General features: G+C 38.1%; 1 protein-coding gene across 1 annotated transcript; it reads right to left on the bottom strand.

Annotated features, from left to right (window-relative positions):
• Positions 1-10,288: 10,288 nt before the first annotated feature.
• Positions 10,289-19,498, bottom strand: LOC121853147 (target of rapamycin complex subunit lst8-like). The gene is made up of 6 exons (XM_042347090.1): positions 19,252-19,498; positions 15,082-15,296; positions 14,667-14,817; positions 12,424-12,626; positions 11,788-11,930; positions 10,289-10,819 (listed from the first exon to the last, which is right to left on the bottom strand). Exons 1-6 carry the CDS (start codon positions 19,369-19,371, stop codon positions 10,698-10,700), a joined length of 954 nt encoding a protein of 317 aa, XP_042203024.1. The 5' UTR covers positions 19,372-19,498; the 3' UTR covers positions 10,289-10,697.
• Positions 19,499-25,398: the final 5,900 nt, after the last annotated feature.

Raw genomic sequence — 25,398 nt, 5'->3', positions numbered from 1 at the left:
ACCGATGCTTGTCTGGGTCTTTGTCAAGGATGAGCTTAATTTTCTCCCCCAACTCGATGATTTCCTTCACATTATCATGGCTTGGGCCAGGTTCAAGGTTTTTCTCGGGTGGTGGGGATCCCGCGGAAGTCATTGTGAGGGGAATAGCGGGCACAAGAGAGAACTGTATACGCGGACTGAGAACAAAGAGACAGGCCCGGCTAGGTCAGCGACTTCTACCCTCTGATGACAGGGCACGTCATGTTACATTAGACCAATCACAGCTAGCGGCGGAGGGAATGCATGGGTGGTAAAGATGCGTGGCCTAATCACAGTCCGATACGTCATATGACGTCAGCGATAACGTAAGAGCGACCTAATGCGCACCACTCACTGCGCCACTTCCCGCGTATGGTCAAGAATGGACGGCATGAGTAAAAAATGGCGCGCCGTTCTGGACCTCTCCAGTCGCTCGCCGCGTAAATGACCAAATTTACCGCATAATTAAAACATTTCATTAAGAGTGGGAGTATACTCTTTTGTCCTGCATATTCAAATTTTGAGTATTGTAATCAGTAAATAAACATTCAGTGGTTTGATTACATTATGCTGTAGAACACAAGTAAAGCAATAACACTAAAATAAATTTGTAAAAAGGGGGACTTTGGTTGTGGCTTGGAATGTAATCCCCCTTTTCTATTAATGCAACCCCCAGTTAGTGAATGCAACTTGTAAACAACCCTGTTGATTTGAGATTTATTACACTTTGTTACCATACTTGGAAAGTACAGTACTCTGGTGATATCTTTAGTGGCTACATGTGTCACCACTACAGTATTTCACCATGGTGGAGATGTAATGAGACCCAGGGCCAGACAGGTGACAGGGTGTTACTTGCTGTATCACTCATGTTGTATAACAGCTCTAGACTTTGCTAAACTCATTTGCTTTAGAATAATATCGGTTCTTTTTACTGAAGAAAAAACAAGGAGGTACAGTATTAGTTATTCAAAAAGCCATAACTTGGTACACTCACCCTTGACCAATGCATAGTATTTTTATTTTTACATGGAATGCTTTCTTCCCACAAATTAATTAAATCTTAAAGCTAGTAAAAAAATCTCTGCTGTGCTAGTAACACTGTATAGACTATTAATTTAATCAAAGTATTGATGCCCTTTATATATGCAGCTTGATATGGAAATTATAGTAAGGTACTGTATATGTATCACCAGTTATGATTTAATAGGTCGAAGTGAGTAATAATGTCGAGCTCGACAAACCCAGCATTTAAGGTATTGTTAACTGGTGCACTTTGATATGTATGTAACATCTGAAGTGAGAATTGATTGTAATATATAAATTTATTGTAATACGCAGTAGGTCCTTGATATATGCAAGGGATGCATTCCAAAAAACCCTCACACAAACCGAATTCGCATTTATCGAATACTGTACTTAATTAAATGCAAAAAATTTGGGTGTGTTCTATAAACCAAAATGAAATGTTCCATACCCATTTTCAACTCAATTTCTGGTTATTTAAACCATAAAAGAAATCAGTACAATAATAATAATAATAATAGATAAAGCAAGGGTACTGTAAAGTGTACTTACCAATAAAAGCAGATACATCAGCATGGGTATACGAGATGATGGAGGTAGTGGTAGAGCTTTTACATAGTGGGTGATGGTGTTGGAGTGACATTTGCAGGGTCATCAAAGTTGGATTCCATATCAGGGAGTGTGACATCAAGTGGGCTGACATCACGGAGGCTGTCCTCATCAGACAACACCAATGGTGAGGGTGTGCAAGAGGTTGAGGATCCTGGGTAGGCAGCAGGGTCATGGGTGGAGGTGGAAGGCCTTAGGAATTACAGCATTGTGGTCTGGTTTGCCTTTCTGCATAAACCTCCTTGTAGGCTGCAAGAATATCTTCTAATGCATGTTTAAACTGCAGGCTTCTGTCCTGTGCAAGTTTTTCAGCATTTGAAAAAAAGGTTGCCATCCTCTTCATTGTCATGTCTTTGATTTCTAGGGCAACTTCTTCCATTTCTTGATCAGTCATGTCTAAGAAATCATCCACACTCAGTTCTTCATCATGAGAATCAATCAGTTTCATAACATCTGCATCATTAAAGTCAACAAAGCCATCTCCACCCACCTTTCGTCCTATTTCAACAACTTAATACACTGTTGTTGGAAACTTAGGGAAACCCTTAAAATCACAAAGTGTCTTTCTACTGGGTTTTCCAAACACTGTTCATGGTAGATGATTTCACATCATCCCATGCAGCCGCAGTGTTGTTAATAGCATCCCTCACATTATAAGATTTTCACTACTCATCCAGAAGCTGGGAGAAGGTCCTCCTGAGGTAATATGCCCTTACATGTGGCAATAACCCCCTGATCAAATGGCTAGATCATGTGAGGTTGTATTAGGGAGCAGGTACACAACACTGATGTTGGGGTGGATGTTATCGAGGTGCTTTGGGTGTCCAGGGGCATTATCCAGAATTAGCAACACTTGAATGCAAGATTAGCTTCCCGGCAGTACCGCTCCACAGCAAAATGTTTGGTAAACCAGTCCTCAAATACCTAACCAGTTACCCAGGCCTTCTTATTGGCTGCCCAATGAACAGGCAACATATTCTTACTCAATCCTTTTAATGCACAAGGATTGAGGGATTGGTAGACTATCAGGCTTGAGCTTACAGTCTCCTGCTGCATTGCCACATAGGAGAGTATGCCTGTCTTTCGCTGCCTTGAAGCCCAATGCAACCTTCTCCTCTTTACTGATATATGTCCTCGATGGCATTTGCTTCCAAAATAGCCCTGTTTCATCAGCATTGAAAACCTGCTAAGAGCTATACCCCTTCTCTGCTATGAGAGCTTGAATCTCCTCGGGAAACTTGGCTTCAGCAACATGATGCGCACTTGTTGTTCCCCAGTCACTTTGAGATTGTGCAGGTTATGGCGCTTAATATAATTATCAAGCCAGCCCTTACTAGCAATAAAGGGTTTTGGGTTGGCAGAACCCTTTTCTTGACACAAGTGTTCATAAATTTTAAGAGCCTGAGCCCTAATCACAGTGTTGCTAAGTCTGCTTTTCTTCTTATTTTCATGCTCTATGTACAGTAGCTAAAACAACTATCTGTGCATACTTTGTGGGGAAACAATATGAAACCATGGACGATAAATTTTGGTAAATGAGGGCTGTCAATAGTCACACGTAAAATTTCGAAGCATATCAACCCCCACCTGCACAGATAATTGTTTTAGCTACTGTACAATGAAAGACAAAAGTCGTGTTGTGAAATTTGGTGAAAATATATGCCGAAGGGCGAAACTTTTGGTGAGATCTGCCTTGTGGTAGGGGGCTCTCATAATGTTTCACGAGTTATATTTAATCTTCGGACAAAACCGCGATACGACTTTTGTCTTTGATTGTACATTGAGAACATCTTCTCAATCTCTGGATTTCTCACCTTTGTTGTTATTTTGGCAGAAAGAAGTGTTGCATGCTGAACAGCACCTCGTATCTTGTCTGCATTCTTCCTAATATTTTGAATCGTGGATTCACCCAGGTTGTAGTAACGGCCAAGTGCAGATGCTCCCTCACCCGCCTCACAACAATTCAAAATTTATAACTTTAATTGTAGTATTACAGCTGTTCTCTTCCTCTTCATGGGTGGACGGGCTAGGAGAAGACAATGCAGGATGCTTGAAAGTCATATTACTGGAGAAATACAGATAATGGGTACAAAAAACACCATATCACGAAATACTCCTCAGGAGCGATAGAGCAGTAGTCCATACGGAACTTGGGCTAGTGCGAGACTGAGCGCATTGTGGCGGGGAGCGACACACAAGTGGCACAACGCCCAACAGTACCCGACAAAACACGAGACTCGGTGCTCGGTGACGACACACTTACCCGCATAAGGGCGAATCTTGCTCACATAAATTGAATTCCTGGTAGGAATAGGGTTTTTGCATATGAGTGAAATCGCATACATCGAGGACTTACTACACTTAAATTTATTATATTTATGACCTATAGGTTATCATCAAGTGACTTGTGAGATTGTCTCCTGCAGAAAAGTCTTGTCCTGGGATATATTTGCATTGAGGCAGGAACACTGTCACACACAGATCAGTGAAAAGTTGTCTAAAACAGCTACTTGTCAGATATACCAGTGGTTAGTAAGGGCTATGAAAAGTGTGTTAAGTTGACTTACTGGATCCTTTGATTTGACTCCCAACTGTAAACCTACGCCTCTCAAGTTTAGCTCTAACATTTTTTTTTTTTTTTTTTTATGCTGAGATGAGCTTGGTCAGGTTGAGTAACATTACCATGTGTTAATCCTTGGTCTAATCAGGAACATTATCATACAAGAGTAAGATGAATATATGCTAAATAACTGTAAATAAACAACAACTTTTATACAGTTGTATTATCATGCTCTTTGTTACTCAGTTTAAAAACAACAATGATGATGATAATAAATGTGACAAGCATAAAACATTTCATGCTGGATTTGTAAATACTGTACTGTATATGAATTCAGTAGAATCCATGGAAATTTTAATCCAAGGTTCTCAGACATTCCAAAACTTTAGGCTACAAAGTTAATGATTGATTTCATAATCAGATCAGTTTAAGGGACTTCACCGTATGAGCAACAACTCTTAATCATTGTGGCATTGGAAAGTTCATGCAGTTTCATACAAAGGTACTTCTTTACATGCTGGTTAAGGATCTGGGTTGATAATTATAAAATCTGCATTATTAGTGCTAATTAATGGCCCTTGAAATAAACGAATTTAGAACGTCAGTTACGCTGTGCCTATAAGTTTTAGATCACCTTTACATAGATTATCTCAACATTATAGATTAACTTGACCATTTAAGCATGTTACTTTTCACTTTCCAGAAGAAAGGCATTTGTTGTGCCAAAAACGCCTGACCTATAATCTTACGTTTTGCCATGTAAGATCCAAACCATAGATTTGTTTATATATATATATATATATATATATATATATATATATATATATATATATATATATATATATATATATATATATATATATATATATATATATATATATTTTATATATATATATATATATATATATATATATATATATATATATATATATATATATATATATATATATATATATATATATATATATATATTATATATATATATATTTATATATATATATATATATTTATATATATATATATATATATATATATATATATATATTTATATATATATATATATATATTTATATATATATATATATATATATATATATATTTATATATATATATATATATATATATATATATATATATATATATATATATATATATATATATATATATATATATACAGTTACAGTACCCCACTTTACGCGGTCAATAGAACCCAGAGGGTCCCGTGTTAAGTGAAATCCGCGTTAAGTGAACAACAGAACATATGGGATTAATTCCAATAGAAACCGGCCCGACCCCCAAACTCCACTTTTTGAAGACACATAACTATGTTGTAGTAAAAATAACATCTTAATTTTATGATGGTACATGCACACAATTAATACTTAAGAGAAATAGAGAAATACAGTCGCCAAGTTAATGTCCATTCAAATAATGGACTCAACTCCCTCCCCCTCTCACACTACACTGCCAGCTCTTCCCTCTCTTGAGAAATTTTTGGGGGAAAACCACTAAATTTTAATAAATAATACCTCAAACTAAAGTTAGGATAATACAATTGACATTGCTGGATTCCTTGTAAGACCAGGAATATTTTGAATATAAATGTCATATATTTTGCACAAAAGATAACATAGTTACTTAGAGAAAAAATTTTATCTAAAATTTGTATGTCTAATGCAAAATATATGATGTTTATATTCAAAATGATCACCAAATTATAAGAATTCCAGCAATGTAAATTATATTCTGGCCGGGTAATTTGTATGAATTTTATGAGCTAAAACAAATATCTTCAGTTAATAAAAAAAAAAATAATCTTCACGACACTATCTGTCAATCAAAGTACCCCACCTTGCCTCCCCCCTCTTCCAACCGCGCGGTCAGTCCCAACCCTCCCCCCCACCCCCCACCAATCATCCCTTCAAGAGAAGAGTGGGTGAAAAATTTAGATTTTAACATTTTGTATTAAATAATACCTCAGATTAAAGTTAGGATAATATAATTGACATTGCTGGATTCCTTGTAAGACCAGGAATATTTTGAATATAAACGTCATATATTTTGCACAAAAGATAACATAGTTACTCAGAAAATTTTTTTATCTAAAATTTGTATGTTTAATGCAAAATATATGTTTATATTCAAAATGATCATCAAATTATAAGAATTCCAGCAATGTAAATTATATTCTGACCGGGTAATTTGTATGAATTTTATGAGCTAAAACAAATATCTTCAGTTAATAAAAAAAAAAAAAAATATTCTTCACGGGGGTAACAGATGGTCGGTCGGTCGGTCCCTCCCTCCCCCCCACCCCCCACCAACCGTCCCAAGGAGATGTGTGGGAAAACCAAATACTTAACTTTTTTGTAATAAATAATACCTCAAACTAAAGTTAGGATAATATAATTGACATTGCTGGATTCCTTGTAAGACCAGGAATATTTTGAATATAAATGTCATATATTTTGCACAAAAGATAACATAGTTACCCAGAGAAAAAATTTTATCTAAAATTTGTATGTCTAATGCAAAATATATGATGTTTATATTCAAAATGATCACCAAATTATAAGAATTCCAGCAATGTAAATTATATTCTGGCCGGGTAATTTGTATGAATTTTATGAGCTAAAACAGGCAGTCAGGCAGGGTGGCGGGTGGGGCAAATCTAAAAATAGCGTCTGGAGCCGGACACTCACCGCGTATATGTGGAAAAAATCCGTGTTAAGTGAAAGTTCAGCTCTGGCGAGGCACCGCGTATATGATAAAACGCGTTAAGTGAAACCGCGTTAGGCGGGGTAATACTGTACTTCATTATACGTTGGTTAAGGATCTGGTTTTGAATTTATAAAATTTGGGTAATTAGTGTTAATTAATGAGCCTTGAAATAATTTAACATTTAGAATACAGTTTTTAAAACATCAATTGTACTGTTTCTGTAAGTTTTAAATTATTTTTATATACATTTTCTCAAGAATATAGATTAACTTTACCCATTTAAATTTTTTTATTTATTTTCCAGAAGAAAAGGGCATGGGAGGTTTCCCTAACATGAAAATATGTTTGTACTGAACCTCATAGACCCAAGTTTATAGTTGGGGCTTGAGTCACATGATCTGATGTGAATTTTGTCTTTGTTATTGTTTGTTGCACATTTTTCAAAACACCAGCATACCATTGTTAAGATCCTGCCCTTGATAACTGTGATATGTCTGGTAAGTAACTGTTACATGTACCTTTTCATTTACCCATTTAGGACATTGTCCCTGTATCAAAATAAAGATACAGTAACTCATTCACAAGACAGACTCTGCCAGGCAGTGTTCTGTAGGAGGGAATTAACAATTGACTGATCTTCTCCTTACCGTAATCAGAAAATGGATTTTCCCACATTCAGTCCTTGAATTTGGCACAAGTAATTTTTTGGAACAACTGAACATTCCACTAATGTATCATATTCAACAAAGTGTATGAAAATGTATTGAGATATAATAAATTTTATATAAAAATGTTACCATCAAGACAGGTTTTAAAATTATTGCTCTCTAACATCGTACTGTAAATTTATTCCATTTTATGAAATTACTAATTACAATAACCAAACATAATTGCATGACCTCAAACTGGAACCTCAAGATCTGATTCATTAGAATTTAAATCACCTCAAAACTTCATTGGTTGAATTCTATTAGTCTTTGATCGTGTCTTAATCAATCATAATTCTAATATTTTGATCTCGGTTATAAATATTTCTGTGAATTCCTTTTTGACCTTGCTTAGGTTATTACATAATACTGTGCTGTACATCATTGTCATATATGACTTTTAATATATTCTGAGAAGACACAGACCGGCACATAAGATAATTTTTGAAAAGATCGCTTATAAAGACAAAAACATATGTTTTTCCCTCTCAATTAATGCCTTTGCTACATCTAGACAAAATGAGATGAACCAATGGAATATTGTACAGGAGTTTTCTTATTAGAGTTAAACATTGGTCTCCACCTCAGATATATTGACTGGAATAGACTGATTTCCTTGACCAAATTAATTTTTAACTGCCAGACTAGCAGTCCCACTCCATAATACAGTATTTGAGTTTTCAGGTTTACCAAGAAGCAGTAATTACCTATTAGACATGATGGCTTTTATTCGCTGCATTAAGGGTCCAATTTACTAGAGAAAAACAAAATATTTGGAAAATTACCCAAAAAAAAATCAGTCACTTCAAAAAAGTTGAATAGTTCAAGTAATGTTACAGCTGATCATCCCTTAGTGTAGTGCCATTTAGCCTCCCTTATTAATTTGTATTTTTTAATAAGAAATATTAAAGGAAATTGGTCTCTTATAAGAGTTAGGTGGGTGCATTATACTGTGGCTTCCAAAGTATCATAAAGTATTGTAATGTCAAAATATTTATAAGTACAGTACAGTACTTTAAGGAAATTCAATGCTAGCAATAACTATGTAAGAATACTCTGGAAGTTTCTGGGAAAAATAACTACGGATCAGGTCTAATGAAGGACATTGCAGCTGCAACTTAGTGTTTGATTCATGCAGCTGTGTTATGCACTTGCTTATTCATTATAATATTGTGTGTGGGCATTGTTAGCTGTAGGAAAATCCTGGCAACCTTGTGACTAAACTCACAAAATATGATTCCTTGTGTGTTGTTTGGAATTTGACTGGAACTGATTATTATATCAATAAAGTATAACATCAAGGTTAGATAACTTTTTATTAACCATTATACTATCAATAAGGACAAACCTAGAACACTGAAATTCCTTAAGGTTCTAATTCCCAATAATGTTGCAAAAGATCAGAGAGTGACTACTACAGTACAATACTCCGGCCAGGTAGTGTTGTCCTCATTCTTCCCCTTCCTCAGAAACATTTCACCCATTTCCTGACCCACACATCCCCTTCCTTTCCTGAACCAACACTACATTTCTCCTAAAGTGCTCTCTGCTTTTGCATTAAATTTCCCTATAATGACTCTACCATACACTTTTCCTGGTATAATCAACAGAATTTTACTACTTTTTACCTTTACCTCTTTTGTTGTGGCCACTTAAACCCCTTCAATTAAGACAAAATCTTAAAATCAGTCTGGGAATAGTAATCCAAGTGGAAAATTCAGCTTGGAGTAAAATTCCATTTATTCAAACCCCCAAAACTCAAAATAATTAAACGTAACTACAATTATAACTCTTAATACTCACAAGACATGTTGAGAGATGATGGTGAGGAGTTATAGGGCTCTGTACATTGTTGATTGAACAATGCATTTAACATTCAAAAAGTGAACCAATCCAAGTTAGGCTGAGAACCTGTTGTAGATACACCGAGAACATATTATAGTTAAGCCAAGAACATGTTGTAGTTGGGCCAAGAACTTGTTATAATACAGATGAGAATCTGTCAAAGGTTGACCAAGAATTTATTATAATTAAAGTGAGTTGTAACTGTTACTATACTCATGGGCATGATAATAGCTCTATCACAGACCCTTTGACTGCAACATCTGCATAAGTAACCTAAATAGTCATAAACTCAAAGATGGCTGCCATATTAGACACTGAGTACAAGTATAAATTACATTAGGATAGAGATTCTGACAAACAGAAACATGGAGACACTAAAGTGAAAGTAGTGTTTGGCTAAGGTGGTAGGGATAGGGTGAGAGTACAGTAATTATAATGAAATTTTGGGAACAAAGATTCAGTGGTGGATGGTGTGAGGACCATGCAGGATGAGGTGAAAGCTATGAGAGTTGGATGCAAGTGGCAGTAATGTGAGTGAATGACTGGAGAGCATGACTTTCAAATGATTTCTGGGAATGGACATGCTGCTGATGGGTGATGTTATGTTGTGTGAAGGAACATATACTTGGGACCTCCTTATGAAAGAGAAAAACTGTAACAGAAAACATCTATTACAGTAGCAACAATGAATATATGAGTGACTATGAATGATGGGAATGTGTGTTTGCTCTTGACTTGGGTCCTTCTGCATCATCAAGGCTTGAGAGTGAAGAAAAAATTACATGACAAAAAATATCAAAAGTTTCACTCCTGTTTATTCATACAGTACATCAGTTGATCCATTATGAATTATTATAATACATTTATATTATTACAATATCAAAAGTTCTATTCCTTATTCTTAGTTAATTCATCTAACACAGAATCCTTTCAAGCAGCTTCATGATATAACTATGTACTGTATTTGTTTGATCGCAGGGATACGAGATACTGAATAAGAATCTAATCATGTTGGTTCTGCACACCAGGGGAGGGAGGTGGTATGAAGGTTAATTTGAGCAAGGAATCAATGGAAAATTACCTCAAATAAAGGAATAAATTAACAATTCCCACAAAAAAAAAATCTAAAATCTGCTTCAGAAATCATTCATCACTTTCCTCTTAATTTGTTGATGGTCCCACATTGCCTCATCAAGGAGTAAACTTCACTGTTAACAAGGATACATTACATCCTTAAATGCTATTGCTGAGATAGTTTTCTGATGACCAGAGTATTCTCGTTTAATTTCCCCAGTTTCTACTGACCATAATCTTGCAGTGTTATCAGATGAGCCTGTGAAAAATGTCAAGTATTAATATGTGAAGTCCTATTTCCTCTGTGAGGGAAGTGTCCTGGGAGAATCTCCAACTGAAAAACCCTGGTAAAAATTGCCTTTGAGACCAAGAGGCTTCTGATAAACAGATATACCCGGTAGTAATTATGTAAAGTGGACACGCAAATGAATGCGTGTTCGAAAAAGCAAGTACATACCACAGTATTGTATATGTGTCAGTTTGGTTATATTACAGGTATTAAGTGCAAATACCTGTACACTAACTGACTTCATTATTTTCAAACACTCTCAATGTCATTAAGTCTACAAATAAGCTTTCACTCATCATACAGTAACTTACTCCTCAAATTCGAGTGAAGGCAAGTAGACTCACACCACCATAAACACAGTCACCGAGCCAGTTTCCTGTTTGACAAAATTCTCCTCATTTACTCTTATGTAAATTTCATATTTATGCTCAAATCTTCTGTAAAGTAGATTTGTGGTTGACAGGTACTTTACTGACCAGTACTGTATATTCTTTCTAATGGCAGGCACATTACCTTGTAGGATCAATTTAAATCACTATAGAGTAGCTATTAATCTGGTTCACTCGGGTTCATGAAGCAAGCTCCAAATCTGCCTCATTGGTGTTTTGAAAACCACTGAGTTATAAGGTACAATACACTGGGATGAACCCTGATACTGGTTCATTCATCATAAATTTAAGTCATGGAGATGAGTTCCATTTATAAAACCTTATAGATTTTGTTCTAGAGGGAAAATCTTGCAAGTTGCTTGTCAAATGACAAGTAGGTCATAATATCACTTTAAAGTGTCAAGATAATTAATTATTCCCCCCAAAACTGGTCAATGTGCAGACTATTAAGTTACAGAAATACTTTAAAAATTATTGTCTGATCAGGAACCTATACAGTATTACGAAAATCTTATTACTATACATCAATCTTTCTTTTTATAAATTTACCTGTTATAATATGTTGTGAATCAGCAGAGAAAGCAACATCCCACACCCATCTTTGGCTACTGTCACTCAGTTCTGTCATTTGGGAAAAATCTGCAGTTTTCCATATGCGAGCAGTGTGGTCAGCAGACGTCGTTACCATCATACTGTAAATAAGTATACATGAAGCATTCACATGAGTTAAGAGTCAACAGTTATACACAACAAAGATATGTGGACGTAAATGAAATGTCCAATCATATGTGTATAACTCGGAGGTAGATGCCAGATATTGCTAAGTGTTTAAGACTTTTGACCCCGACTGTACATCCAGGAAGTAATTGAGGAAGGATTAAGAAATAAGAGCTGCTGAAGTGTTAGTTGCAGGGAGCACTTGCACAGAGAACAAAGACAAGGTGACAGTCATATCACACTACACCACTCACCTAACAATACAATTTTAGTTTTGTACATACCATAATTTCATTGGCAATGGTATAATATTAATAGTACAGTATGCATCAGCAAATATCTACTACACTATCTACTATAATTTTCCACAGAACAATGTCACACAGAATGCAAATTATTATTGTACCTGTATTATACTATATTTTTCATTAAAAGTATATTGTAATTTCCTGAAAAACCAGATCTTACGTGGAATCGGGGCTGAACTTGACTTTGAGGGCGTAGTTGTTGTGAGCAAGGAGAGATCGTGTTGGTGTGAGGGTAATGGGTGTCTCTCCAGTTCCCCCAGAGAGCCGCCAAACATACACCTTTCCTTTGTTATTGACGGCAGCCATGTATGTTCCTTCTGGGTCTATGGCAATGCTCTGTATACTGCCATCAGGTTCTGGTATCTGGATAATAAGTAATTTAATTACATTTACTGTCAAACCTCTATTTAACGGACTATAAAGAGAAGAAAGTCTGTCATACCGAGGGTCCATTATATATAAAACCTCCATCTCATGAACTATATAGAGATGAAAGTCCGGTGTACGTAAGGAGGTTTCACTGTACAGTAAACACCGAGTTTGAATTAAATATTTCCTTTTAAAATTTTGCAACCTTCTTCAAATGGTATTACAAGTCATGTAATATTTAGCAATAAGATGAGTTTCTAACGTAAGTGCTGTACTGTGTTCAACTTTATTCAGATCAAATAAAATGCATTGAGATACTCTGAATACAAAACAAAAACATCTACAATCTCACTCGTCATCTCTGACAATATGAAAATGCATCATACAGTATTCCCATCCACTGTTTTATCCAATCTGGCATGAATCCATACACAGTAAACTGAATATTGGATACTCCAAACAAGGAACTTTTTCTGCCAGTTGTAGCAGACCAGTCTGGCTCAGACAGGACATATTCAGTATCCCAACACATGGTGATATTATGCTCTCTTGCTGTCAGCGTTGGGAGGAAACCAAGCACTGACTGATAGCCTAGAGAAGCTGTGCTTTGATTAGTCAAGAGACTACTGTAGGCATGCTTTGCCAATGCTTGTTGAAAGTGATCTCAGTCTGCCAGTTCATCTCAACTGTCATAAAATCTTCTGATTAAAGGTGGAATTTTCACCTCCTTTTCATGTTATTTGTGTTACAGCATACAGAGTACAGTACAGTAATACTGCACTGTACATAAGTACTGTACTGTACTGCATATACTGTACCTTACATTTTTACAAGGTGTTACAGACAGTTACACATATGTTGTTCATAAATTATTAAAAAAAATAAATACTAACTTGATCCTTTTAATATCTATGCAATCTTAAAATAAACAGAATTCTAAATTCTCATTTCAATTCAATTCCCCGAGTGAAAGGAAGGATTTTTGAAACCCCAGTACAGTGAAGTTAATTTCTGTTGATTAAATCAACCTTCCAGTTCATCACATCTTGCCTAAACAGTCAAATTAATGCAGCCAAAACCTTTATCAACATCTCTCTGGTTTCCTTCACTTTATCATTACCTGTACTTTCATGGGAGAAAATGGGATACAAAAGATTGATTGATATGAGCATAAGATTCAGAGGAGGATGGTAGGAACGGGAGAAGAAAATACCAAAGGAATGGAAGGATGAGGTGCTTTAGTTACTAAAAGTGCTGTTGGGAAGCTAGAACATGATGGATTTATGAATTTGTTAAACGCACTTCCCAATACAGTATACCATTCTACCTTGAAACAATGAAGCATTTCTATGATGAAATTCCCAAAGAAAAGTCTGGTTCACAGGTATTAAGCGAAACATCTTTAAAAAAATTACACACAGCAATCATTATCACCAAGAAAAAATCACCTTAAAGGAATATACAGTATGTTACGTTTTGTTTTTTTGCAAAATCGGTTATTTTGCAAAATTACCGGCATGCTTATTGGAAACTGTGCAAAATAACTTACCTACATACAGGCTAACCAAAGTTAAAAAAGAAGAACAGGACCACTACACGAGCCATCCTAAAGTAACCTAACGTAACCTAACCTCTCACTTAACATAACCATAACGTTAGGTTAGTTTAGGTTGTCTGTAAGTTATTTTGCAAAATTACCAATATGCATGCCGGTAATTTTTCAAAATAACGATTTTGCACCAAAAAAAAGTGAAATAAAAAAAATAATGGAAACAAGAAAAAACATGAAGAGTGAACTTCCAACCTAAGCTTATGACCATGGGTTTCAAATCACATAAATTGTATCAGGATTAATCTCAGTGGCCTAGATCATTGTTGAGGTTCCACCACCCCCAGTAACCAGCAACTCTGCCATGAGGTATTTTGTTGGAGGGAATCTTACAGGACACTTGACAAATGAAACAGTATACAGTATCTATCATAAAATATTGCCTTCTGCAGAATAATATGCAGACTGTACAGTAAAATACCCACCAGCTGTTCATTATGTTCAGTTTTCACATCCCAAATGTGAATGACTCCTGACTGGTCTCCCACAAACAGCTCTGCCTGGTTAGGGTGAAGGCAGGCACAGTTGACTGGAGTGCTCACTTGGAAAATTCTAGATACATGTAGGTTGTATGATCTGGAAAAAATATGCATTACAAAAAAATACTAAAATGGAGTGTAAATTCTATCTATTTACAAAGTAAGGTAGTAACCATATAAAATTACTGTACACTGTACAACCTTTTTCAAATTTGTCATTCTGTATTTAATACTTTGCCTACATGTGTTACAGGATGTTGATGTACATATTAGAGAAATATAAAGTGAAACCCTTAACAAAACATATAAGATACAGTACTGAAGTTTATACTGGACAAAAATAATACTCTTTACTCCATACCTCAAGTCCCAGATTTTTGCAGTACAGTCTTCACCGCCTGTGAACATCCACTTGCCATCCTCTTGGAACCCAAGTGCTGTAACATTCTTACTAACTCCTTCATAGTTCACAACCGGGTCTTCATTTAATGTTTTCAGATCATACATGCGAATGTGTTGATAACCAGCTGCTGCCAACATATTGCGGTCAGGTGCTATTTCCATGGCATTTACTTGCTAAAACAATCAGTTAAGGAATATTCATCACCCATCTGAGTTATGGTACAGTATTACCAAAGTCATGACCACAGAGCCTAGTACAGTATTGAGTTGTAAAATAATTCTACACACAAAGTTTTCTTATAAAACTGATAATTATAACCTACTGTACCTTACCCATGATGGTATTGAATCTTTCATGAAAGATTACATAAATAATTTAATACCATATTGTCACCTACAATAGTTGGATGCTCTTTTCTCCATTCATGGTCAACATGATGCCAAGTACCTGTACTGTATATTCTAAGTTCAATTAACACCCATTTTCCACCCGAGTACAGTACAGTATAATTAAAAATGTTAAAATGTGGGGGATTAATACGTACTTCAGACATCTGACTTGTAAGAGGGAGCAACTTTAGGAAAATATGTTTCTTACCTGTACAATTATCATAAAAAGGTGAAAGAATTGCAATTTTCCTACTTTTGTGTTTCCAAAGAGCTACCTGGAATGCTGTCAAGAATTTTTTATGGGCACACCAAGTGACAAATGCTTCCCAGAAATTAAACCTTCTGTATAATATAAACACAAAACACTGACTGCTACTTTTATTAATAACACTGTTCAGTATAATGATATAAATGATATTAAAACAGGAAGAGGTTACTTAGCTGGGATGTTAAGTTGTAAAAGCCATGCACTGTATCTTGATACAGTGGAGTCTGCATTTACGCGGTCAATTGAACTCGTGGAGGCCCGCGTAAAACGAGAAACGCGTAAATGAAATAACAGAACATATGGGATTAATTGAAATAGAGACTCGGCCAACCCCCAAACTCCACTTTTTCCGACACAATACATACGTTGTAGTAAAAATAACATCTTAATTTTATGATGGTATGCATACACAATTAATATTTAAGAGAAATACAGTCGCCCGGTTAATGTCCATTCAAATAATGGACTCAACCCACCTCTTCCCACGCTCGCTGGCTCCTCCCTCTCTGAGAAATGTTTGGGTGAAAACAGTAGGTTTACATTTTTAGTAATAAATAATACCTCAGACTAAAGTTAGGATAATATAATTGACATTGCTGGATTCCTTGCAAGACCAGGAATATTTTGAATATAAACGTCATATATTTTGGACAAATGATAAAATTTTTGCTCTTTCTAATCAAAATTCTTACATTAGATCTAAAATTTGTATGTCTAATGCAAATTCCATGATGTTTATATTTAAAATAATCACAATCTTACAAGAATTCCAGCAATGTAAATTATATTCTGGCCGGGTAATTTGTATGAATTTTATGAGCTAAAACAAATATCTTCAGTAAATACAGTGAACAAATTAAACTTCACCCTCGTAAATGACCAAATTTACCGCATAATTAAAGCATTTCATTCTGGCAAGGCACCGCGTAAATGACCAAACGCGTATACAAAAGCCGCGTAAATGCAGACTCCACTGTACAGTATATGAGAACCGTTAGATTTGGTTCCTTAGGTTTAAGTGAGTTTAACTGGTACCAGCCCGTGTTGGCTATTCTGATGTTCCACAATTATCAAGCTAACCCATCCTATTACCAAAAACTTTAAAAGTTACCTAGTAATACCTTAAAGGAAGTGCGTGGGTTAACGAGCAACATAATGAAACTTTTCAAATCAAAGAAAACTTCCTTTCTCATGACCCCAAAATGTGGAGGAGGAATCAATTTTTACCAACATAACCTAATCAAAAAAGAAAACCAATGAAAACCAAGGAACCAAACCTAACTACAGCACTGTACTCATATCAAGATCCACGAATTTTCTTACCTAACTTAACATCCCAGATATGTAGCCTACAATCTGCCCAGTCGGTGATTCCCAGCTAAGTGTTGTAGCCAATGGATTCCTTTAAAGTTTCTTTTCCAAGTGGTAAATACAAATATAAAAACCTATACCTGTATCACTATCCTTTAATGATACCCAATTACTGTACTCTTCTAAATAGTTTCTAAAATGACTACTATTGGTACACAAGAGTTAATATTTAGAAGTTGCCATTACCTACTCATATATGGAGTTTTATATAGGGAGAAAGAAATAAAAATAAAAATAATTTATTCTACAGCGTTTGTCGGAAATTTGTATTTTATCCCACATTTTGGTTACAGTTTCAGCCACAACTCGGTTAGCCATATTTTGTATTTACCATTAGGTAGTTTTATTTTGTCAATAGAAACAACGTTTTCTAATACCACTTCCGTCACAAATAGATATTAACAGAGAAAGTACTATAAATTCACAAAAGAAATTAACATAAATCTGCAGTCAACAAAGTTGCTTTCATTGGTACAGTACCAGATATCAAAATTAGTACTTTCTGTTTAATGTGGCGGGGACGGCTAGGAAGTTACATTAGGTAAGGTTAGGTAGGTTTCTTTGGTTGGTTAGGTCAGATTGTATGGTGGAGGGGGGAAGGGTGGGGGGGGGGTGACAAGTCCAAAACGACTCAATTCCGACGGAAATGAATGTTGCTTTTCCTCTTGAGATGCCTCGGTATGTGCTGACAGCATTGCTGGGGTTATACAGGGTAGTATGAGTGCATTTAAACCCATTTTCTACCAAAACTTTCACTTTACAATCATGGATTGTTCACTCCTGTTCTCTTGCATGTAGGGAGAGAGATAGGGCATATCAAGCTATGAAACTATCTCCTTCTCCTATTACCCGCTCCTCTTTCATTACTTCTAGGAATCGTTGTAAGGTTATTCGTCATAGGGCCAAGTGTTCTAGCCCCTATCAATCAGTATTATATAAATATGGGCTAAGAACATATATTCATTATATACATTCTATCACCCAGACTATTGAGCATAAAGCTTCATAAGCATTTGTTCTGTCACACCTCCGAGGGTGGACAGCACACTTAAACATTTGTAGTTTCACACAGATTCAGGTTACAACCCATAAATATATGTCCCCAGGCCTCCGTGAGAGTAGGCCTGTGGAGTGTAGCCTCTTATCTCTGTGTTGACGTATAGATTACATACCCCCTTACAAGCAGAGAAGAGAGGGGTTCGCCTAGTTCACAGTTTCACACAGTTCAACAGTTCACAGCCAGACACCATACCAAAGAGACGTGTGTGAGCATAGCTCCCGAGGCTGTATCTCTCTCTAATTTTATCAGCTAATTACAAGCTAATAGCTAATGCTCAGTAGTCTGTCAACAAACAATTCTGTAACTACCAGAGCATCCAATATAACTAGAAAATGACCACGTGTGTTTACATTAAACCAAGGAACCACAAATGAAGATAACAGAACCTGTGTACACTTGTGTATACTTACAAGCTAAGATAATTACAAGTGTAACCCAGGTGGGCTTGGACGACTCAGCGACTCAAAACTACGACTGTATCAAAGGTGACACGCCTGAGACTACCTATTATCTCACCCAGCTTCATCAAAGGTACCAGCGACTACTCTACACTCATTCAGGCAAGTGTTAACAAGTGAGATCATTTGATATCAAATCCCGGCCCAAACACAAGCAGAATTTTATAAAAAGAAAGACCGCTGACCTGACTAACTCTTCTTCTAGTAAATCCTTCTGGTCCTTAACCAAAAACATCTGTAATAACTTCTGCACTCCCTCTTTTCCGACCTGATAACTCTATAGCCAACTCTGCCCCTGTAGCTGAAACTGTAAATTTACCCACATTTTCCCTCTACTTCAAAGCTCTGCCCACTTTGAATAATATTGTTGGTAATTTTATGGGTTAAAATACTCGAACAATATTAAATTCAGAGGGAAAAGCTATCGAATAATTTATTTTTAGTTTTTCTTTCCCCTAATATACTTCAATATAATAAATGTTGGCAACTTCTAAATATTTTCATACACAAGAAATACTAAGTAAAGTATTATTAAATATTAACACAGTGGTGACAGGTGTTATTAGTTTGCTAAAAGGATACCGACTCCGGGTGCTTTAGGGTCCTCTGACAGATGCCACTGTGAGCTTGCCATAGCTTGATGGTGTGGTCATAGCTGGCGGTGGCTAAAATCACTTGGTTACTTGCGTCACTAGCAGACATATTTCAAGAGATTTAACTACTATTTCTTTAATGAACCAGTGCCCGAAGGCAATGTTAGTATACTCGAGCTTCAGGCACTGTGCAGAAGCAGTGTTGTTGACTGTGGGACTGTAATCCGGATCAGGCAGATTGAATAACAAGGATTCTATTAGTATTAGAATCCTATTAACTCATGGCCACCCTACTACAGGTGGCCTGTATTTAGTGAGTAAAATTGTCATAAAAGTTTACATATACGGTGTAGACATTAGGAATGTAAGCAATAAGGAGTCAAAATCATGAGCTGAATTATAATTGCTGTATAGTGTTGCCTTTTTTTCGCGAAGAGGTTTCAATGTTTTGTTGACCCAGGGATTATTTAATGATTTAACGTAATTGATTTACTGTCTAGAATCTAGTAGATTAACCACATCATTCTTACATGTGTGGGGTATTAGATGTTTGGTTCACACTCAGGATGGAATGGAGAAAGGAAACTCACAATGTGCTCTCTATATACATGTTGTATTGGATGTACAATGCAGCTTGGTGCTGGGAAGGCAGCATGGTTACAAGCGTGATGTAGAGAGAGCTGGTTGGTGAGGACGCTCAGAGAAGGACAGCTTGTGGGTCTCCATGCTCGCCAGCGGGAGAGAGGACCGCCAGGCAGGCGGAGGAGCGAGGGCCGCCAGGCAGGCGGAGGTGTTGCTGGCTGGTTGGTGTAGGTAGAAAGAGAGACAGATCACCACGAGGTCAGGTCTTAAATAGCGGGGGTAGGCGTGGCTTAGCAGTTGACCCCCGCTCCGTGGTGTATGGCGGCGCTGGTTGACCTAGACCACGAGGCATACACTGGGGAATTGGTGGGGTCGGCTAGGCAGCGACAAACAGCGTTTGTAGGGGAGAATTCCACTACAATACTCCCCCTTCCCTCCAGGCTGTGTAGGAGACTTGTTGTCTGCAGAGTTGCATAGCACATGTGAGGCAGAACGGGCGGTGCGTGCCTCATGTGAGACAACGGCGATGGCGTGATGAGCCGGTCGCTGGGGACAACTGTCTAGATACACAATATCTGTGGGAGTAGAGAGGGAGAATAAGGGTGTGTGGAGGCGATGAATTTTGTGCTTCCCTCACGGCAGGTACCGAGTCGTCAGATGCGCCTGCTGGGGTGTGTGGGCCTGGGTCAGGAGCAGGGGCTGCGTCAGCAGAAACGGATGAGGGCTCGTGACAGCAGCTGGGTCCACGACAGCAGCAGGGTGCAGGACATTAGCAGGGAGTACCTGGGGCAGAAAAGAGGGGTGTGTGTGTCCGCACTCAGGAACAGAGGCCGCATCAGGGGCGGCAGGGGTTACTGCTGGGCCGGGGTCGGCGTCTGAGGCAGGACGGGTGTGTTGGGGTCAGTAGGACGTGGTGCTTGGTGCAAGAAGAGGAGCGACTGTCTGCTTAGAGTAGCAGAGCTGCTCTAGGGTGTCTGACCTGCGGTGTAGAAACAGTAGCTGTAGAGCCGATGAGAGCTGCTTCTGGGTGGATAAGCCAGTCTTCCATGTAGCTTGAAGACTGGGAGCGTGATCAGTTTCTCCTCCATCCTGTGTGAGTGCGAATCTCCGGGGGTCACCATTTGTGGGGTATTAGATGTTTGGTTCACACTCAGGATGGAATGGAGAAAGGAAACTCACAATGTGCTCTCTATATACATGTTGTATTGGATGTACAATGCAGCTTGGTGCTGGGAAGGCAGCATGGTTACAAGCGTGATGTAGAGAGAGCTGGTTGGTGAGGACGCTCAGAGAAGGACAGCTTGTGGGTCTCCATGCTCGCCAACGGGAGAGAGGACCGCCAGGCAGGTGGAGGAGCGAGGGCCGCCAGGCAGCGGAGGTGTTGCTGGCTGGTTGGTGTAAGTAGAAAGAGAGACAGATCACCACGAGGTCAGGTCTTAAATAGCGGGGGTAGGCGTGGCTTAGCAGTTGACCCCCGCTCCGTGGTGTATGGCGGCGCTGGTTGACCTAGACCACGAGGCATACACTGGGGAATTGGTGGGGTCGGCTAGGCAGCGACAAACAGCGTTTGTAGGGGAGAATTCCACTACACATGTTTCTCCCGAACAAATTCGTAAAATTGACATATTACAGAATGATTACTTACTTTATATATTCTTGCTTATATTCTTATATGTTCTTTATCTCTATATACCTTATATTCTTATATATTCTAATATAAGTAACTCTTATGCTTCTCTGCTTATATTTTCCAAGTCAATGTTCTTTCTTTTCATTTCCTGTCATATATTATGATCTCATCCATATATTTTGTTCTAGTTATATTCTAAACCATGGATTAACCTGGGAAACCATGTCTTTGTGATTACCACACTTATTATACTTACAACGGTAGCCTGCCACCACCCAGGATTTTCTAGAATATAACATCTCTTAGTTAACTGTTAGGTAGCGAGCTTCTAGGCACGTGAGTTAGTTATTTTCTGAGAACCAATGTGGGAAAGGATAGAGTGGTGATACTCGTAGACGTAGATTACCAATTCAATATTTATTAACACAGTGATTGGATAAGATGCATCTTAGATTCACTCAGACAAAACAGAACTGCAATTTGTTTCTTAAGTCATCAAACACTTCAAGAACTTATTACCTCATTAAATACCTCCAAATACTTATTACTTCAATCGACAATTGTGGTATTGTCACTCTGCCAAATGATATTCAGTACTGGGTATACACCAGATATCACTGGACCCTCAGGTCTTACCTTACCAAGTAGCAAATTAACTCTTCACTTCTTGGTTATATCATTATACTCTCAGATTATCATTTCATGGTCACTACCAATGAATACATAGCACACTGGACAACTCCACAATTATCTCAACATACAATACCTCCTGTTAATTCACAAGGAACAACATGGCACTTTTAACTCTCATTCAGTGGTTCAATACTTAACCTGGGATACTATATTTCTGCTAGTTATCCCCAAACAAGATACAATAATACTTAGGCCTATGTAACTGTGAGGAGTGCCCCAGGGTAACGCTGGTCTCTACAACAAATGAAGATCGCTGTTAGGGGTCGGTTGTAGACCGACACACGCCCAGGGAGTTGGCGCCTGATTTGCAGGAAACGGACTTCCCAGTTCAGTCCTGTCGAATTAACGGCATCGTCCAACCCGGTTACCGCCCCACGTTAGCCGATGAGTATTCAGCTCAACACACTGGAGAGATGTTGAGGAAGTCACGAATGCGTAAAGGTCTAACTTCAACTATACAAAACATACGCCTGGCAACGGTTCAGACAATATCTAAATCTCTACGTTACTCGACTTAATTGGCACAGAATTCACTATGTTAATACATGAGCACTGATATTCACCAAAATTGACTAAGTTAAACTGAATTAATAGGCGGCGGGAACACATTGAGGAATCGTGATTCTCCCCTCGTAGTCGAGGTATATACGATGCACTTCGCCCGGGCAGCTTGGGCATCTATTCATACAAGAGGTCGATCTTACCAACAACATAACTTCTCAATATTTTGCGGATAACCTTAGTTATGAACTCCGGGTGTTCTTGATCAGGAATTTCCTATGTCTATTCATATAATCTAATCAGGTTGAGCTTGCCAGGAAAAGGTGAATATACGTCGATAACATTAATCTGAATGAAGATGAACAGGCTATTAACGGGCGCTAGATCTTGGAGATTATACCAGTTACAGAATAGTTCAGGAGATTAATGACTTTCAAAACAGACAACTGACACTAATTAAACTAAAACATCAGATTCCTCTGATGTCATTAAATAAATATAACTTCAGACTCATGGATACCCCACGGACGACAAATAAAATACGCCAATCTAGCTGGCAAACTTCGACACTCACTTACGTGACACGCTCTACTAACGATAAGGACGGTTAAACATTACTCACAATGGATAATGTTCAACTAAACAAATTCTCAAGTTAACAAAAGGTGTTCTCTCTCACACTCACATTCATTTTATAGAGGTTGGTTTCAGTAAGTCAGAAATGGGATAACGGAATCTTGGTGATGACGGACTCCTCAGATGGAGGACTCAATTTACATTTTTGGGCTATTGGTAATATGAATCATTTGATTTTAACTGACGTTAAGACCGTGGTCAATTCCCCCACCCAAGATTCAATATTATGCGTATAGAACAAAAACATTCTAAATACATAATTTCAAACACAATATCTTGCAGTATTGGAAATAATGGTCAACAATACAGGTAACACATGTTACCATACAAAAATTTTGCAACTCCGAATAATCACAAAAAACTCCAGGCAGAATAAAACTAACAAAGCAATACTGGTCATGAACCCTGAAGAACATAATCATACATCAATAGTACAGACATAATAATAAGGCCATTATGGTTTTTGTACATTTGTAACTACACCATCCACCAGGATGACAGTAGTTTCAATAAGCGATTGATACTATGTATCTCTGCAGTCAACACCAAATTCAGCAATTGAGATCTCAAGCTAGGAGTAGTTAGGCGGACCCCATCCAGTCACTGAGGTATTAGGGTTGACCTTACCAGGAAGAATCATTGTTCACTCACGAGACGAGGCAAGATCTAAGTGGTCAGAGCATGGACTCCAAATAGACTATAATGCCAGCGAACCGGTCCACGGCATCCCCAAAACTCGGTTCCCTTGCAATAAGAGTCTTAAACTGCACTAGGTCCAAGTACTCACATGCACGCCTAGCCAAACTCTGCAATGCAATTAAACCACACAGGTCCATGTACTCCTGTACGCCCTAGCAGTGACTCTGCCAGCGTCTTAAACTGCACTAGGTCCATAACCCTGTACACGCCTAGTGTTGCAAATACCGCTTAAACTGCACCAGGTCCATGCACTGTACTCCTACACGCTGTACGCTAGCCGTGACTCGCAATGGCGTCTTAAACTGCACTAGGTCCATGTACTCCTGTACCGCCTAGCCGTGACTGCAAATGACGTCTAAACACTAGGTCATGCATACTCCTGTACACGCCTAGCCGTGACTTGGCAATGCAAACGTCTTAAACTGCACTAGGTCCATATGTGCTCCTGTACACTAGCCGTGACTTTCAACCGTCTTAAACTGCACTAGGTCCATGTACGGTACATGCTACACGCCTGGCCTACAGTCGCTACCTCCTACCAACAGGCCTATCATAGGACCTCCAGAGTAGCTTGATCACTGGATCACGATGTTCTCACTGATAGACACTCTCATTCCTCTGGCCCAGGTTACAGACAATCCCTTCTCACAGGTCTCACAGTGGCCAAACTTGCAGCAAAACAAGATGATGTTTACAATCAACGAATCTCAGAAATGCTAACTAAGTGCCCTTCACGGCAATTGAGAGACGTGACCGACCAACCGGTTCTGTTCTGAGATCCATACGGATCCGTGGTCTCCTCCTTCTCTGTGGGAAACCTAATGCCGCTAACTCCCCTGAGTTCCCACTGGCCAACCTTTCTCTTCCAGCTGGTTCTGTAGATGCGAAGAAGACTCACAAGGTGGAACCTAGAATGTCATTTAACTTCGTAAACATATCCCTACCCACGAACCTTTTCACTTTCTCTGCTGCTCTTTTAATTATCTCTGTTTTCGTAGACTGTTACTGTATGACCCCTCATTTAGCGTTCAATTTCTACTAGTACCTGGAAGAGGTAGCCCTCACCCCAACTGGACTTCTTCGTTCTTCCTATCTCTCTATTGGCTCGTTGTACGGACTTTTACATGACGTTCGGAAGTCTTTTTTGTCAAATGGTGAGCTTCCTGCCTCACTACTTTCACTTTCTACTACAGGTAATCCAATACCCCTTGTCAAGGTGAGCATGGCGAAAAAAGTGGCTGCACTCCAGTCGTGGAGTGCACCGCCATTCAATGCACACTGCACGGGACCTAAGAACTTGGACCAACGTCGGGGGTTGTCTTTAGGATGCAGGGTCTTAAATGTTCGATTGCATTCTGTAACACTGTTGCCTCGGGGTGCTATGGCAGTGAAATA

Source organism: Homarus americanus, unplaced genomic scaffold, assembly GCF_018991925.1.
Source record: "Homarus americanus isolate GMGI-L3 unplaced genomic scaffold, GMGI_Hamer_2.0 scaffold32871, whole genome shotgun sequence".
NCBI classification, from domain to species: domain Eukaryota; kingdom Metazoa; phylum Arthropoda; class Malacostraca; order Decapoda; family Nephropidae; genus Homarus; species Homarus americanus.
Note: the sequence above shows the minus strand (reverse complement) of the source record. Positions and strands in the feature narration are given on the sequence as shown.

What these genes read in the sequence shown, in the direction of transcription:
- LOC121853147 (XM_042347090.1), bottom strand. Translation starts at nt 19,371, where the DNA reads ATGTCTGCTAGTGACGCAAGTAACCAAGTGATTTTAGCCACCGCCAGC. An exon ending in CCCTAAAGCACCCGGAGTCG is followed by an intron (nt 15,297 to 19,251) that starts GTATCCTTTTAG and finishes TGATTGTTTTAG; the next exon opens with CAAGTAAATGCCATGGAAAT. An exon ending in CTGAACATAATGAACAGCTG is followed by an intron (nt 12,627 to 14,666) that starts GTGGGTATTTTA and finishes CTTATTATCCAG; the next exon opens with ATACCAGAACCTGATGGCAG.